At 48.1% G+C, this 17,913-nt stretch overlaps 1 protein-coding gene across 1 annotated transcript in view; it reads right to left on the bottom strand.

Moving 5' to 3' along the window:
* The window catches only part of TRIM9 (tripartite motif containing 9), a 100,628-nt gene that overhangs the window by 56,411 nt on the left and 26,304 nt on the right, over positions 1-17,913 (bottom strand). The window contains exons 2-3 of the mRNA XM_054971922.1: positions 3,612-3,707; positions 1,352-1,474 (exon numbers count right to left, since the gene is read on the bottom strand). Of these exons, the coding sequence (XP_054827897.1) occupies positions 1,352-1,474; positions 3,612-3,707 (219 nt within the window). The remainder of the gene's footprint in view (positions 1-1,351; positions 1,475-3,611; positions 3,708-17,913) is intronic.

Raw genomic sequence — 17,913 nt, 5'->3', positions numbered from 1 at the left:
GCTTAACTGAACCTGAAAACGTTTCAGTGCTCGCTGCCTGCCTTTTACTGTCCGAGGGAAAGACTGCTGGCTCCCGGCCTTCCCTTGGCTTGGCTTGCAGAAGTGCAGTTAAAATACACACACACACACACACAAACACACACACACACACACCAGTTTCCCGTCAGTCATTTCTGCTTCACAACCACAACCCCCCCATGGGAAGGGCATCAGAATCTTCAACTGAGGTCTGCTCTTCTCTGGCAGCCCACCAGCCCCCCTCCCCCTTCGAGGTCTCTCCTCTTGGCCGATTGGTTGCTGGTCCTCGGCAAGCCGGCTTGCCATTCCTCCATCCATCCTTGGTTGTTTCTATGGCGACAATCACCATGGCAATACTCAGCCCCCTCCCTTTGCACAGCCTCTCCAAATCCATCTCAGCTCATCCGTGCATGCTGTAGTGGGGGGGTCCCTTCGCTTCCCCCTCCCCTACCAGTGAGGTTAGAGGCGCTTTTCAGTGGGAGACAATCTGGACCATCCAACAAGGCAGTCTGGGCCACGGGTTTGACCAAGGGGCAAGTCCAAAGCAGAGGGGGAGGCTGGGGTTGGATCCAGAAAGACAGCCCGGGCAGGCCCTGCACGTCCTGCAGCATTAGGGTGCTTGTCCACGAGAGACACTTCTATGCGCCTCCTCCCCACCCCTCCCAGGCACCGCTGAACACTCTGCCACAGGCTAAATGAAATATTGATTTACCCTGCAACAGATCCTGTCTCGCAGGTCCTGAAAAGCAAATAGGGAGTTTGTTCCGATGGCTTAAAAATACTCTATAACGGTTCAAAACAAACCGGCTGTAACTTGCAAAATGCGAAGCTGGATGTAGCCTTTCGAGATGAGGGACCAATTTCCATTTTGAACAGAAGAGATGTGAATGCCACTTTTGTTGAGGACACGGTGTGGCCCCTGCCCTGATGTGCAAATCCTGGCTGGTAGAGGTTGCAGCCAGCAGGCTTGACTGGTAGACGACCAAGGTGATTGGTTTGCCCCTGGGCAACAAGGAGCCATATCGGAACTAGCAGTTTTATTGGCTTCCTGTGCCATCTGGGCCCTGCAATACCATCCCCTGACCACTTGTAATGGTGGCAGCAGAGAGCAAGCCAGCCATTCCTTCCACTCACAAGCTGCTCTGGCTGCATGAAAAGTGTGGAATCAGGGTTCTTCCACTAGCATTCCTGGTCTGAGACCCCTGAGACCCTCCACAAACATAACCCAAGAAGCTGCCCCCTCTTTCCAAAGGAGCTCCCCCCCCCTCCAGCCATGCCCCTCAATCCCTTCTTCAGTTTTCCCAAGGGCCAGCTGGGGCCATCTCAGACTCACCTTCAGCTTGTGCTCATGTTCCTTGTTGACCCGTGACAACAGCTGGGCTTTCCTCCGGTTGAGAGCATCTATCAGGGCATCGCACTGGGCGACCAGGCAAGCTTCGAACTCCACGCTGTTCTCCTGTAGGGCAGAACCACCTGTCAGTCACCTCTCAGGGTTGCCAATCTCCTGGAAATACCACTGGTCTTCAGTCTAGAGAAATTAGTGGCCCAGGAGCAAATGGTAGCTTTAGAAGGTGGAACCCTATGGAATCGCATCCCAGTCTGTCCCCAAATCTCCAGGAATTGTAATCCTACATTGTTCTGTGTGTATGTTTGAATTACAGAATGATAGGGTTGGAACGGATCTCCAGGTTCATCTAGTCCAACCCCCTGCACAATGCAGGTGATTCACAACTATCTCCCCCCTCCCCAACACCTCCAGTGACCCCTGCTCCATTCCCAGAAGATGGCAAAACACCTCCAGAAGCCCTAGCCAAACTGGCCTGTGGAAAATTGCTACCGGATCCCAAGCTGGCGACTGGCCTTACCCTGGGCATGTAAGAAGGGGCCACGAGAACTAAGCACTGATGTAACCCTTCCTGCCCTCCCTCTTATGATCTGCATAGAATCAGCATTGCTGTAAGATGGCCGTCTAGCCTCTGCTTAAAAACCTCCAAAGAAGGAGAGCCCACCACCTCCCGAGGAAGCCTGTTCCACTGAGGGATTACTCTATCAGGAAGTTCTTCCTAATGTTTAGCTGAAAACTCTTTAGATTTAATTTCAAGCCTTGGTTCTGGTCCAATCTTCTGGGGCAGTGGAAACAACTGTGCACCATCCTCTATATTGCAGCCCTTCAAGTACTTGAAGATGGTTATCCTATCATCTCTCAGTCATCTCCTCTCCAGGCTAAACATACCGAGTTCCTTCAACCTTTCCTCATAGGACGTGGTCTCCAGACCCCTCACCATCATCATTGCCCACCTCTGGTCTCGCTCCAGGGCCATTTCCACACGGCTTACCTTTTGCCAGAACACAGCATGTTCTCGCGTGATAACAGTGTGTTCCCGCGCAAAATTGCGCGATGACAGTGTCTTCCTGGCGCGACTTCGCGGATGAAGATGCTGTGTTCTGGCAAAAGGTAAGCTGTGTGGAAACAGCCCAGCTTGTCTTTATCTTTCTTAAGTTGTGGTGTCCAAAACTGAACACAATACTCTAGGTGAGGTCTAACCAGAGCAGAGTAGAGCGATACCGTCACTTCGCATGATCTGGACACGATGCTCCTGTTGCCCAGAAGATGTTATTATTCAGTGGCTACGGAGTGGGACTGAAGGGTGTTCTGGATGTTCAACCCCCTCCCCCCCCACACACCATGTTCCTTCACAGCAGCTTCGCTCATCTAACAGGGTCTTCTGAAGATATCACCCTACAACTGGGCCAAGTCAATAGCTGCCTGCAGACGTGCTTTCTCTGTGGTAGCCCCCACCTTACAGAATGGCCTGCCTGAGGTGGGTAGGAAAGCCCCCCCCCCAGCATTCCACAAACAATGCGAAACTGAATTATTCAGGAGGGCACTCTACCCGGATAAGAGGACTATGTCGTAAGAAACGGCTTAGAGAGATACCTTTGTAGGGACAAGGACTGAACGCTTCACTACTGGGTATTGTCTGCTGTTGCAGATGTGCACCTACTCGTGAGTTTCCATATTGCTAAACTTATGTAAATTAATGTATGCTTTGTTTCAGATAAACTGCATCTCTATGCTTGGCTTTATGCTTGTTTAAAATTTCCCTGCTATCGTTCCCTATTGTATCTGTTTCCCCAAATGTCCTAACTGTTCTTTACTATTAGACTTTGCTCAGTGAATGTCCTCTGTGTATATGTGTGTGTGTGAGGGGGGGGGTACCCTCAAGTCATAGCTGACTTATGGCGACCCCTGGTGGGGTTTTCCATGGAAAGAGACTGACAGAGGTAGTTTGCCATTGCCTGCCTCTGCAACCCTGGTCTTCGTTGGAGGTCTCCCATCCAATTACTAACCAAGGCTGTACCTGCTTAGCTTCTGAGATCTCACGAGATCAGGCTCACCTGCGCTATCCAGGTCAGGGTCACTGAATGTCCTAGCTGTTGATTATATTGTATTTTCACTTACAATTGTTGTAATCTGCCTTGCATCTCAGTGAGAGAGGCGGACTATAAACAAACAAACAAAAGGTAATATTACCCCAATCCATCAGGTAAGGCAGAGGAAGACAGAGATCAATTATGATGTAATACGCTACCTGTATTTGCTGCACCATGTTTCGGAGCTGAACTAGGAACTCTTTGGCTTCCTTTGCTCTGTCCGACAATCCGTTCAGCGCCTGGGACAGCTGGCTCTGTGGACAGGAAGGGAAAGGATTATTAACCTTACTTGTGATGCAAACGTACTCTGCTCATTCTCAGAGAACCATGTCATTTTTTGCATAGTTCCAAAATTGAACAGAGGCCTTCCAGAGAGACGGCTGAATGAAGGCCTCGGCTCAAATTCAGACCTGCAGGTTAGCAAGAGGTAAAGCTCAAGAAGACTCGTCCTGGATGCCCAGGCTAGCCTGATCTTGTCAGCGCTTTGAAGCTAAGCAGCGTTAGAACTTGGTTGGGAGATGATCGGGAAAGACCAGGGTGGCTACGCAGAGGCAGCTACTGGCAAACCTCCTCTCTTTGTCTCTCGCCTTGAAAATCCTCTGGGGTTGCCATAAGTTAGCTGCAACTTGACAGCGCTTTAAACACATAGATCTGAAGGATTCAGGTTTGGGATACGGTCTACTCTATTCTTTCTGACCTCCAGGGAAGATTTTACTGACCAGCCCAGAATCTCCTCCTCCTGGCCTATTGCCACTTGCCAAAAATAAATGATTTTATTTATTATTAAATTTATAGTCCGGTCTCCCCGCAAGCGGGCTCAGAGTGAATAACATCACATATATTATATCACAATAAAATCAGATTTTTTAAAAAGCATAAAATTCAGTAAACATAGAACTGTAGATGGCAGCCCGTATTGCATTAACCTGACCAAAATATCCCATGAGATTGGAACCAGCAGACAGTATTAAGTGTATTGGTGGAAAGCCGGGAGACCAGCAGGTGAGCCCACCACCGCCCCGACCTCAGTCATATGCCTGGTGGAATATCTCTGTCTTACAGGCCCGGCGGAAGGATAGCAAATCTTTCTGGGTCCTAACTACAGATGGGCACGAACTGGGAAAAAACCGAACCATGTGGTTCGTGGTTCATCAAATTTCACAGACCACGAACCACGAACTTTCACGAACCTGCCCCTGGTTTGTGAACTGGTTCGTTTGGTTCATGAAAACGTCTCTTCCGGGTCAGAAAATCGTCACTTCCAGGTCAGCAGAAAGTCACTTCCGGGCCAGCAGAAGTTCATTTCCAGGCCAGCCGAAGGTCTGCAGGAAGTCCATCCCCTGTTGCCTAGGAAACTGATTGATTGGCACCAGGCTGTCTGCAGTGACAAACCAAAAAACGAACCGAATGAACCAGCCTAAAAGTTCGTGGCAGTTCGTCAGAAATGGGATCTAACGAACTGTGGTTCGCAAACCATGAACCAGCCTGGTTCGTGCTTAATTTTGGTTCGTATTTCGGTTTGTGCCCATCTCTAGTCCTAACTTCCACAGAGAGTTCCACCAGGATGGTGCCAGGATCAGAAAGGCCCTGGCTCTGGTTGAGGCCAGGTGAGCATCCTTGAGGCCAGCAATCACCAACAGCTGTTTTTCGGCCAAGTGGAGCACTCTCTGGGGAACATAGAGTGAGAGGCGGTTCCACAAATATGCTGGTCCCAGTCCACTAAGGGCTCTACAGGTTAGTACCAAAACCGTGAACCTGACGAGTTCAGTATTTTGAAGAAGCAACTTTAATTATTTTATTTATTTACAATATTTGTCGCCTGTCTTTCTGCCCAGTCAGGGCCACCAAGGACCTCAGAACAGAAGACTGAATCCAGATCATTTACACACGGCAGTCCAAAAAAGACCGGGAGTCTGGTGGAGTGGGGTTCTCTTGTCTGGTCTGAGCTCCATGGCAGCCATATCTTCCCCCCTCCCTGCCTCCACTACAGCCTTCTCTGGTTCTGAAAGGGACAAGATCCTTTTTCTGGATAGTAGGATCACACAATAACAACAACATTCAATTTATATACCACCCTTCAGGACAACTTACCGCCCACTCAGAGCAGTTTACAAAGCATGTTATTATTATCCCCACAACAATCCTCCAGTGAGGTGGGTGAGGCTGAGAGAGCTCTGAGAAAGCTGTGACTGACCCAAAGGTCACCCAGCTGGCTTCAAGCAAAGGAGTGGGGAATCAAACCCGGCTCTCCAGATTAGAGTCCTGCCGCTTTTAACCACCAAACTGGCTCTGGCTGTGATACATGACTGCATTCACTATAGATGCACAGATGTGTGTGTCTTTGAAAGGACACTGCGCAACTCCCCAGCCCGTCCAGACTAGTCCTGGGCTGTTGGCAACCCTCCTGAGCAAGACAATGCCTTCATGCATCTTGGAACCCTCTTGGCGGAAAAGCTCAAGCTCTCAGGAACCTGATCGCAGGAGAGACAGAAAGAAAGACAGTCGGAGGCAATCAAATTACTCACCCCTGCAACAGCCTCCTTGCAATCAATGGCTTGCGCCACGTTATGCAAAGTGGGCGGTCAGGGAGGTGATTCATTGCCTCCCTCTGATTCCTGAAGCGCATCAGAGCTGATGGAGCAGCTTTGGGATGACGAGGAAGGAAGATTCATGCCAGGGAAGCGGAGGCAAACCGAGAGCGGATCAGCAGCAGAAGCTCTGAGTCAATCAACTGGCCATCTTGGGCTGTCCTGCCAGGGCGGCCCCCAGCCAGGTTGTCTCCTGCTCATCCTTTATGCCATCCAATCTCCACAGAGACCGAGTCACTCTGAAGGAATTCTTCGGTCACAGAAAACAGCTTCTGGCCTGAGTTAAACTGGCCACCTGGACACATGTGCAGCCCAGAGGAACATCTGTCCTCTCTCAAAGCACACGATCGTTCTACACCTTCAGCTAAGCAGGTGGGAAGGGGACGTGGCTCAGCAGCAGAGCACCTGTTCGGCATGCATAAGGGACCAGGTGCAACGCCCAGCATCTACAGATGGAGGACCAGGTGGCAGGTGATGTGAAAGATCCCTGAGAGCCACTGCCCCATCTGAGTAGATAATACTGATCTCGATGGACCAAGGGTCTCAATCAGTAGAAGGCCGCTTAATATGTTTAGGACTGGCCCTAAGCGCTGACAGAAGGCACGGGGGTCCTGGCTGGCTGTCAGACGGAAGCCACTCTAGGCTCTTCGGAGGAAGCATCGGGTACCACAAAGGGCCATGATGCCATTCTATAAGTGTATAGGTGATCACGCTGGAAGGTGGAACCAGAAAAAGGGAACCTGCATGATCACGGGGAAAAGCTAAAAATATTTGGGGTTTCTTCATTTAGGGAAAGGGGGCAGTTAAAGGGGAGAGGTGACAGAGGCTTGTGAATTGTGGCACAGTGTGGACATAACTTTTTCTCCCTCTCCCATAATAACAGAATTTGGGTCCTCTCAAAGATCCAGAGGCATTAGCCATGTTAGTCTGTAGTCACAAAATAGCAGAGTCCAGTAGCACCTTTAAGACTAACCAATTTTATTGTAGCATAAACTTTCGAGAACCACAGCTCTCTTCGTCGGATGCATCTGACCAAGAGAGCTGTGGTTCCCGAACGCTTATGCCACAATAAAGGTTAGTCTTAAAAGTGCTATCAGTCTTCTCAAAGAAACTGATAGGCATAGTTAAGTGGATAGCCATGTTGGTTTGCATTAAAACTGCAGGATTTGAGTGCAGTGGCACCTTAAAAACCAACAAGATTTTCAGGGTGTAAATGTTCGAGATTCAGAACTCCCTTCTTTGTGTCTGAAGAAGGGAGCTATGTCTCTCAAAAGCTTACACCCTGAAAATCTTGTTGATCTCTAAGGTGCAACTGATAGGCAGCCAGTTCGGGAGAGAAAAAATAAAGTGCTTCTTTGCATGGCGACAATAAATGGGCACAACTCTCTGTCGTAAGAAGTGAATGATTGCTGCTGGCTTAGACGGGTTTAAAGCAGAAGACTCATTCACAAACGTGTTAACTAAGTGGAGCCTCCACAGACAGGGGCAGTATACCACAGAATACCAACAACTAAGAACAAGCAAGAAGAAAAGACTGCTTGTGAGCTTACAGGGGCATTCTGGCTGACCACTCTTGGAAACAAGAGATGGAGGGGTCTTTGAACCAGCCAGAGAATTCTGGCCCCACCTTTTCTTAATGACGAAGCTTCCATAGCATCCCAAACAAAATCTAGTCCAGTGCACCACAACCCCACTGCAAATTATGAGGGCTCCGTTGATACAATTCCACCCTCCCAATCCGCCGTAAATCTCTTCTTCTTGTTTGAGTGTAAGAAAGAGTCAAAGAGTATTTTGGAGACCAAACAGAGATCGTCAGCGTGCAGTGAATAGAAATTCATGGAGGTTAAAGCTCTTTCCTTCTCCCTCTCTCTCTGTCTCCAAATGCAGACGATGTCCAAGAGATTGGAGATGGGGGGAAGGGTGGGTGCAGCTTAATGGGCTGGAAAATGACCTGACTGTTTCCTCTGCAGAAAGATTTAATGCAATCCCCCCCCCCCACCCTTGCAATTTCTTTCCTGGGTAATTTATAGCAACATCGTTATTAGGGCAGGTTGCTAATCAAGGGATGGGTCCCTGATGGAAATGGCGTCATTTGCATTCGGCCATCCGCCAAGCCCCCCACAAAGCAACCTGGAAAACAAAGGGGCATCAGAGAAAAGAGTCCAGTAGCACCTTTAAGACTAACCAACTTTACTGTAGCATAAGCTTTCGAGAACCACAGCTCTCTTCGTCAGATGCATGGTGCATCTGACGAAGAGAGCTGTGGTTCTCGAAAGCTTATGCTACAGTAAAGTTGGTTAGTCTTGAAGGTGCTACTGGACTCTTTTCTATTTTGCAACTACAGACTAACACGGCAAACTCCTCTGGATCTATGACCAAAGGGGCATCAGGAAACGGTGGGGCTAAGATCCACTGCGAACTAGAAAGGCTCAACGGGTTCTGTTAAACTCACAAATAATTTGGAGGTAGCAGTGACCTTTCACATCCCAACAGGGGAGGCAAATAGGGAGCCGGGAAATGTCAGCAATATGTGAAGATCCACTTGTATTGATATTCAGGACTGAGTTGAAAAAAAATTGTTGCAAACTCTGCTCATGGTCACTACTGCAATACTGTCTGTATCAGTCCAAATCTCCCCCCTTTTTTTAGAAAAGGGGTTCGAAACTTTGGCCTCCTTCTCTGGCACCCAGACTCACTTTCATGTTCTTATTTACTTCATTTATACCCCACTTGCCTCCCCAACGGGGACCCAAAACAACTGAGATCATTCTTTTCTCTTCCATTTTATCTTCACAACAATCCAGAAAGGTAGGTTAGACAGAGTGCGTGACTGGCCCACGGTCACCCAGCAAGCTTCCATGGCAAAGAGGGGACTCGAACCCGGATCTCCCAAATCCTAGTCCAACACTCCAACCGCTACACTATGCTCTCACTCCATGCATACTCCCATCTCCCCCTATTTTATTTTGTCCCTGAGAAAACGCTGGCCTTATTTAGTCCCTTAGCTTTTGAGATGTCCGGGATGGATTTCTGAAAACGACTAGAGTGTCCTGGAATTCTTTATCCTTCAAAACCCTCCCCGTCTCTGGAAAGTTTTTAGAGGGTAAATCGATAAACCCATGTCTGGGGTTTTCCACAGGGGAACAGGTGGCTGTAACTCTTCAGTTGCGGCTGCAGTTACTGGCGGCGTTTCCGCTTGGGCACGTTTCCCCGCGTCTTCCCTGCTCCAGTCTCCTAGCCGTGGCCATTGTGTAGCACGGGGGCCATTTCAGTTTCTCTTTTTAAAAACGTGTCAGTTGATTAACATTATATCATGACTGTTTCCTGGGGGTAAAGTGTAGATGACTGGGGAAGGCAATGGCAAACCACCCCGTAAAAAGTCTGCCAAGAAAACGTCGTGATGCGACGTCCCCCCATGGGTCAGTAATGACTCAGTACTTGCATAGGGGACTACCTTTACCTTTTAATAAAGGGGGCGGGAAATATATCTAAGCATCATAAGAAGAGACTTGCTGAATCAAATAGATGGTCCATTTAGTGCAACGTCCCACAGCAAGGCCAACCAGTTAGTCTGAGGGCCAACAACCAGGCCTAGAGGCCGTGGCCTTCCCCTGATGTTGTCCCCTGTAGTCAAAGGTTTGCTACCTCTAAATGTGGAAAAGAGTAAATAGTCCAACAGCACTCTTTGTCCCGTACATCTGACAAAGAGAGCTGTGGTTCTCGAAAGCTGATGATGCATCTGACAAAGAGAGCTGTGGTTCTTGAAAGCTTATGCTACAATAAAGTTGGTTCGTCTTAAAGGTGCTACTGGACTCTTTACTATTTTGCAACTACACACTAACACGGCTAACTCCTCTGGATCTAAATGCAAAAGTTCTCTTTAGTCACCGTGGCTAGTAGCTACGGATGGATGTCTCCTCCCTGAACCTGCCTAACCAGACATCAAGAGAAAGGCTAACCTTTCTCCCTGACGGGCTAGCTTTCTGTGTTCGGGGAACTGCTTTCTGTGAAGGGCGTTCAGTCATGTAAGCCACCGCCACATGCCGTCTGAAGTGATACATCCCAGACACAGGCTGAACACTTCAAGGACCAAGGCTAAGTTACACACAATGTGGAAGAGGCGAAGCTTCCGCTGACGTTTTTTAAATGCGAAAGCAGCAGTAGGGAGGGAGGTGGTTTGGAGTGGGGTTGCAATGTGGGGGCGGGCGAGGAGAGCTTAACCCTTTCCTCCACGCCATTTTCCCAGTGCAGGTCACCCCTCTCTAGAGCTACCATTTGCCCCTCAAGGAGAAACATATAGGTGCCACATAGGCAGGGCTTTTTGTCAGCTGGAACGCGGTGGAACGGAGTTCCGGAACCTCTTGAAAATGGTCACATGGCTGGTGGCCCCGCCCCCTGATCTCCAGACAGAGGGGAGTTCAGATTGCCCTCCGCGCCGCAGCACAGAGGGCAATCTGAACTCCCCTCTGTCTGGAGATCAGGGGGCGGGGCCACCAGCCATGTGACCATTTCTCCGAGGGCAACCCGCTGAGTTCCACCACCTCTTTTCCCAGAAAAAAATCCCTGCACGTAGGTATTTGGTACCAGGCTGGCACAAGTTGGGAGAGAGTTGCTTAGGGATACTATTTCACAATTCTTTTAAGGCTTATATCGCACTTCCCCCCCCCCCCCCGCCGCTGCAGCGAAGCTGAACTCTCGTTGCATGAAAGACATCCGAGCACTATGTTGGCTGCAAAGGAGAGACACCCTGAAGAAATGCATCGTTTTCTAGGTGATGCAAATATGCACAGCTGGGAACTAGTGAGAGGGATTGTGCATACAGGGAATCTCGTCAGATTTTCTGTTTTGAAAAAGAAAGTTTCTATCCTGGGACAGGCGACCCGTGACACTAAGGTTGCCAACCTCCAGGGGGTGGCTGGAGATCTGAAATTACATCTCCAGACCACAGAGGTCACACCTCTTAGGAAAAAAATAGCTGCTTTGGAAGGCGAACTCTATGGCATTATACCCAGCTGAGGTCCCTCCCCTCTCTTAAACCCTGTGCTTTCCAGGCTCCGCTTCTGAAATCTCCAGGAATTTACCTGGAGCTGGCTGCTTTACCTGGCGCACATGCCAAACAATTACATGCCAGACCATTTTACTCAGCACATGGAGCCAGTTCTCCATCCAAGCAACCAAGAAAGGCCCAAGAAAATACAACCCCGTTCTCTCCCGACCTGTTTGCTAACCACATCAATTGCTTCATAGGAAGACACTGAGCTTTTTTCAGCACTCCAGCCAAATAGGTTGTCTGCCACTGGTGCAGCGGCCCTTAGGGTCGTAAAGGTAAATTTGGTAATGCACACAGTCAATTCCTTATGAAATCTAAGAAACCCAAGGAATAAATCAGATTTCCAGGGTGGGCAGAATCAGAACACATTATGCTAAAGAAGTGCTATAGTCAAATAATAACAATAACAACAACAACAACAACATTCAATTTATATACCACCCTTCAGGCTGACCTAACACCCACTCAGAGCGGTTTACTGAATATGTTATTATTATCCCCACAGCAAAACACCCTGTGAGGTGGGTGGGGCTGAGAGAGCTCCGAGAAGCTGTGACTGACCCAAGGTCACCCAGCTGGCTTCAAGCGGAGGAGTGAGAAATCAAACCCAGCTCTCCAGATTAGAGTCCTGCCGCTCTTAACCACTACACCAAACTGGCTCTCAAATCTGATTGCAGAATTTGTTTTCCAAGCGCAGAATTTCAATTTCTTAATGACAGAATATACATGCCGAGCCAAAGGATTCCAAAATGTTCAAGCGGGTGGGCTAAAGCACTAATCCTTATGGAAAGAGCTGGCTTTTAACTGCTTGCTCCTTGGCGTACTGTTGGTGCAAATTGGGTGCAAATGCACCCAAATGTCAGCAGACAAATAGAAGACAGAGGACACCTTTAGAAGGCAGAGCCCTGAGATGAGGAAGGGAAGTAGAGGCTGTCCAAGTCGCTCAAAAGGCCACCCAGTGAGTCTGTGATGGAGCACCCTGGCAGGATTTTCTCTGTGGTGGCCCCTACCCTGCGGAACGGCCTGCCTGAGGAGGTCAGGAGAGCCCCCACTCTCCTGGCTTTCTGCAAATCATTCAAAAAGGCTTTTTACTCAGAGAGGAGGGCTGTATTTGAGGAAGGGGTCTCAGATGCTTAGGGACCATAGACTTCACCACTATGCTGGCTTACGTACTCTCCGTTGCTTTAAATCTGTGCTCCTATGAGCTACCTGTGCTTCGCGTTGTCTAATATCAGCCCTAGAATTGCTCATGTTCTGTTCCAGCATTTCTTCAACTCTGTATTGGACTCTCACTAATGCTACATCTTGGTAAACTTGTATTTATTTACTCTATAGCATGGTATATGGAAATGTTCTTGACGCTGTATGGAAATGATACTGATTGAAATAATCTCACACTATGTACTCCGCCTTGAGTCTCAGTGAGAAATGACATGGAGGGAGGGACGGACGGAGGGACTGACGGACAGAGGGAGGGAGGGAGGGAGGGAGGGACAGATAGATAATAAGTGCAGAGGAGTTAGCCGTGTTAGTCTGTGGTAGCAAAATCAAAAAGAGTCCAGTAGCACCTTTAAGACTAACCAATTTTATTGTAGCATAAGCTTTCGAGAATCAAGTTCTCTTCGTCAGATGCATGGTACAGAAACTGGTCAAATACCAGTATTTGACCAGTCTCTGTATCAGGAATCTGACGAAGAGAACTTGATTCTCGAAAGCTTATGCTACAATAAAATCGGTTAGTCTTAAAGGTGCTACTGGACTCTTTTTGAGATAGATAATAAAACCTAGTTAACCACCCGTTGGCCAAGTAAGTAACGGAAAGGTGGAAGGCCGAGAGGAAGAGAGTGCAAAGGACTTCATTTCCCTAAGGCTGCCCATCAACCAAGCCCGAAATGGCTGTCGCCTTTGCAGACCTCCTCCCACTCATACAAGCTGCTTTGGTTCAAACACTCAGGCCAGCAGTGGGATTGGAGGCATCTTCAGACGGCTGCTCTGAAGAGTGGGTGGGCTTTGAAGGGAGACAAAGATGGTTTGCTGTAACGCTTTCGTTAAACAAAATGCCACAGGAATCTCTTAAGCCGTTCTCCCCTTCCCCTCTTGAGCTTCTGCCAACCCATTAAGGGATTCCGGCACTGGGGGTGGGTGGGGGGACGCCTCAGCCGCTTCGAAAGCCTCCCTGCTCTCAAATGACCTTGGAGAAGGGAGGACTTGGGCGGAACTGCGTGTTGGTTCTGGAAGAGGCCGCACAGACTATAATTAGTTGGCCATCTTTTGTACAGGGAGAAATGAGATTACTGGAGCAGAGCAAAGATGCCGCTGGGGAGCGAGAGTGTGAATAGCGGGGAGGAGGAGAAAGCAAAGAAGCGGGGAAGCTGGTAGGGGATTAGTCGGAGCAACAACGGCTTCAGCTGCTAAAGGAAAGGGGGGGGATAAAGATCTGGACACTCTATTGTGCCCAAGAGAGAAACATAATGGTGTGCCCTGTGTGTGTGTGCGATCCTTCTGCACCATTTGACAGAGAAAGCATGCCAGAGCAGAGGTTTATGTTGTATGCCATTTCTTCTCTGAATCCTTTGCCTGCAGGGGAGATGCCGCAGAGGGCTTCCCCAGAGGCAATCGCTCAAGTCTCCACTCCGTATCACCATCCAGAAGCTGGGTGGGAAGTCCTAGTAGGTACACGCAGCTTACCTTGCTGCATTTCAACAACAACAACAACATTCAATTTATATACCGCCCTTCAGGGCAACTTAAAGCCCACTCAGAGTGGTTTACAAAGAGTGTTATTATTATTATCCTCACAACAATCACCCTGTAAGGTGGGTGGGGCTGAGAGAGCTTCAAGAAGCTGTAAGTGGCCCAAGGTCTGGTCACCCAGCTGGCTTCAAGTGGAGGAGTGGGGAATCAAACCTGGCTCTCCATATTAGAGTCCTGCCGCTCTTAACCACTACACCAAACTGACTCAAGATATATTGTCGAAGGCTTTCACGGCCGGAGAACGATGGTTGTTGTGGGTTTTCCGGGCTGTATTGCCGTGGCATTGTAGTTCCTGACGTTTCGCCAGCAGCTGTGGCTGGCATCTTCAGAGGTGTAGCACCAAAAGACAGAGATCTCTCAGTGTCACAGTGTGGAAAAGATGTTGGCAGGTCATTTATATCTACTCAGGAGGGGTGGGGTTGAGCTGAGTCATCCTGTAAGAGTTTCCCAGGGTGTGGAATGCTAATGGCGGGAGGCTTCACTGTATCCTGAGGAGGTCCTTTTGCATATGGATTGGTGCTTGATGTGCTAATCTTCTCTGCAGGGCTATTGTAGGGTATAGAGTGTTTTGTTAGCCTGGTGTTTTTCAGAACTGGAAACCATGCTCTGTTCATTCTTAAGGTTTCTTCTTTCCTGTTGAAGTTTTGTTTATGCTTGTGAATTTCAATGGCTTCCCTGTGCAGTCTGACAAAGTAGTTGGAAGTGTTGTCCAGTATTTTGGTGTCCTGGAATAAGATACTGTGCCCTGTTCCACACTGTGACACTGAGAGATCTCTGTCTTTTGGTGCTACACCTCTGAAGATGCCAGCCACAGCTGCTGGCGAAACGTCAGGAACTACAATGCCAAGACCACAGCTATACAACCCGGAAAATCCACAACAACCTGACTCAAGATACCTGGGGAGTGAAAAGGGAAGGGATGTGTTAGGAACTGGGGGTGGTGGTAAGGGTGGGGTACAGAGGCTGCTGCCTCCCCCAAATTATCTGCAAGAGGCCACAGCCCCACCGGACTCAAGGAAGAGCTGGCCGGAACGGCTCCCCTTCACTTTCTTGCATACATATTTTTCATGCAACTCACACACCATTCATTTACCACTTACTTACACACACACACACACACACACACAACATTCATACACACAGCTTCATCATTAATCAATATTTTAATTGTGCTGCCTCTCACAACCGCTGTCTCGGTCCCCCACCGCCTTGCGCCAAGGTTTATCAAGAACCAAGGGGATCTAACTGTTTAAAAACCTTTTCCTTCCCAACCCCCCTTTCCCTCTGGGGTTGTTACTCTGGTAGTTAGCAGCCCTGAACAGGAGACCCCCCCTTAATGCTTTTATCCTGGCTCTCTTGTACACCAGATATTTTGTGGAGGAGGGTATTTGTGAGGGCCAGCCGGGGGCTTTTGAGGGCGTCCGTTTCTTTCCTCGCTTTTGTTTCCCTCCCTCTGCGACTGCTCTCTTAATCACTGCTGATGGAGCTGGTCAGCGCAAACACGGTAGCCTGGCTAAACGTGGCCGTCGGTTCACTCTCCGAAATCATGTGTAAAATAAATCTTTAATAGCTAAACAAATCCTAGCAGGCACAGATGACTGGGAACCATTCATAGACAGACAACTTAGGAAGAACACTAGAAAGATATCATGAACAGGGATCTTGCTAGCTAATTCTATGCTTATGAAAAACCTTAATATTCCTCTTTCTAGAAATGGGTCCAAGATCCGGGCACGGCCTGACAGGACCTGCCTTTGATATCAGTGTCTTGAACAGAACTACAAACCAGGCTAACAGTGATTCTCCTGCGACCTAGGAGTTTGGTACCTCTTCCAAAGCCTGAATAAGAGACGTTGGAGGACCTCAAAGGGAAATTAGAAATGTTCCATCAAGGTTCCTTTGAAAGCTCGGCCAAACGATGAGAGGAGCACAGGTTTCAATTCCATTCTCGGTCCTCCTTCCTGGGATATAACTTTAGAATCTAATTGCCTCCCAACCCATAGCTGAGCCTGTGTTAAGTGCACAGTTAAGCGCACATTTTATCCTTTTATAACACTGCCTATTTTTTTTCTGCTGGATTGTTTCCCCCAAGCTTATGTGTTTGTATACCTTAGGCTAAACTTCTCAGTAGTTTGAATGTTCGTAACTATTCCATAACATCTCATTAGCGGAGTTGATGGCTTAGGAGGCCGCATTTCAATCAACGGAAATCAACCGAGAGCAAATGAGGTTTCAAAGACTGCAGCTTGGGGGAGGTTAAATTTACGAGAAGGGATATATTGATAAAACGATTATATTTCTAAAAATCTACTTGTACAGTGACTACAGTGAATGTTCCCCAAAGCAAACGGATGGATGGATGTGAGGTCCTTCAGGCACCTGCCTACTTCCAAATAAGTGATTATAGCTCAAGATCACAGGGAACTGCCTTTTCTGCTACCCAGGGCTCATTTTGAGGGAGAACACGCAGAAACGCATTTCCGGTAGTTCCCCAAAGAGGTCACATGTCAGGTGGTCCCTCCCACCTGACTCTCGGCCATTTGGGGCCCGTTTTGGCCTGGATTAGGGCTGAAACGGCCGGATTGGGCCTCTGATGGGGGACGGATCACTCTCCCGCTCAGCAGTGGCCCAATCCTGACCATTTTGGGGCCCTTTTTGGCCATTTTCAGCCCCTTTTTGCCATTTTGGGCCCAATTTTGGCTCTAAATGGCCAGGATTGGGTCCAAAACAGCCAGGATAGGTGATGTCGGGGTGTGTGGCATATGCAAATCAGCTATGCTAATTGCACGTTTCTGGTAATGTCAAGGCGTGTGGCATATGCTAATGAGTTATGCTAATGAGTTCCTCCAGCTCTTTTTCTAGGAAATGACCCCTGCTGCTACCTAACACCTTTTAACTAGAGTCTTTAGATCTACAAAATGTAGCAAAGAAGGGATTTGAACCTAAATAAACCTAGAAAGTGGTAAACTTGTATCTTTTTTTAAAAAGAAAGGAAAAACAGAAAGAAAAGCTTTGCAGAGATGAATGAAAATACAGAAAGAGAAAACGAGAGGGGGCATTTAACATTTTTCTTGCTTACCATTTCCCGTTCCAAATCACCCCTTAAGTCTTCCAAAAAGCTCTGCAGGGAAATTGCCATGGGAGGTGAGAAGGGGGAGGCAATCGGCATCAGAGAAATAAAAGACAGATAAAGAACCCCCTTCTCCCCAGTCATCAAAAAACTCCCTCCTGATGCTACTTTTCATTTGGAAAAACTAGCAACCGGACCCACTAATGCCTATACATGTGTTACTGGACCCAAACTAATAACACAGAGATGGTGAATCACACATATGCAGGATATATCCGACAGGTAAAAAGTCCAGTAGCACCTTTAAGACGAACTAACTTTATTGAGGCATAAGCTTTTCAGAACCACAACTCTCTTTGTCAGATTCATGCATCTGATGAAGAGAGCTGTGGTTCTTGAAAACTTATGCCTCAATAAAGTGGGTTCGTCTTAAAGGTGCTACTGGACTCTTTGCTATTTTGCAACCACAGAATAACACAGCTAACTCCTCTGGATCTATATCCAACAGGGGCACCCGTCTCAGTGGAGAGATGCCAAAAGACTCTTGGTCACTCTGCCGGGAGTTCATTTCTTCCGTTTTCTAGCATGTAAGAGCATTCCAGGCTCCAGGGTGAGGTCCACCCACTGACCCAAACCTAGACAGTTCCTCCTTCATGATCGTGCCTCATATGGCCTGGAATAATTTTACAGGGAAAATAATTTTCATTCTCAGGAAAAGTTCATTGCCCAGTACTGGTGGCGGTGCCACTGCTGGATACAGCCTTTTAAGTACCCCCAAGATCACATAACGTGATATTTGTCATTATTCCTTACCACAGTCTAAGCATCTTCCCTTCTCTTTGTGTGTTTGAGAGGCTAAAGAACAAGGAGTTAATGGGTTAATGCTTGCTGTGTAAATTGCCTAGGCTAATTCATTCATATTGATAATCTATGGTGATTTTTATGGTGTTTTTACTTGTAAGCTGTCTGGCGGCATAACATTTTCCTAAAATAAATAA

The sequence above is a fragment of the Eublepharis macularius genome, chromosome 2 (assembly GCF_028583425.1).
Source record: "Eublepharis macularius isolate TG4126 chromosome 2, MPM_Emac_v1.0, whole genome shotgun sequence".
In the NCBI taxonomy this organism is placed as follows: Eukaryota; Metazoa; Chordata; class Lepidosauria; order Squamata; family Eublepharidae; genus Eublepharis; species Eublepharis macularius.
Note: the sequence above shows the minus strand (reverse complement) of the source record. Positions and strands in the feature narration are given on the sequence as shown.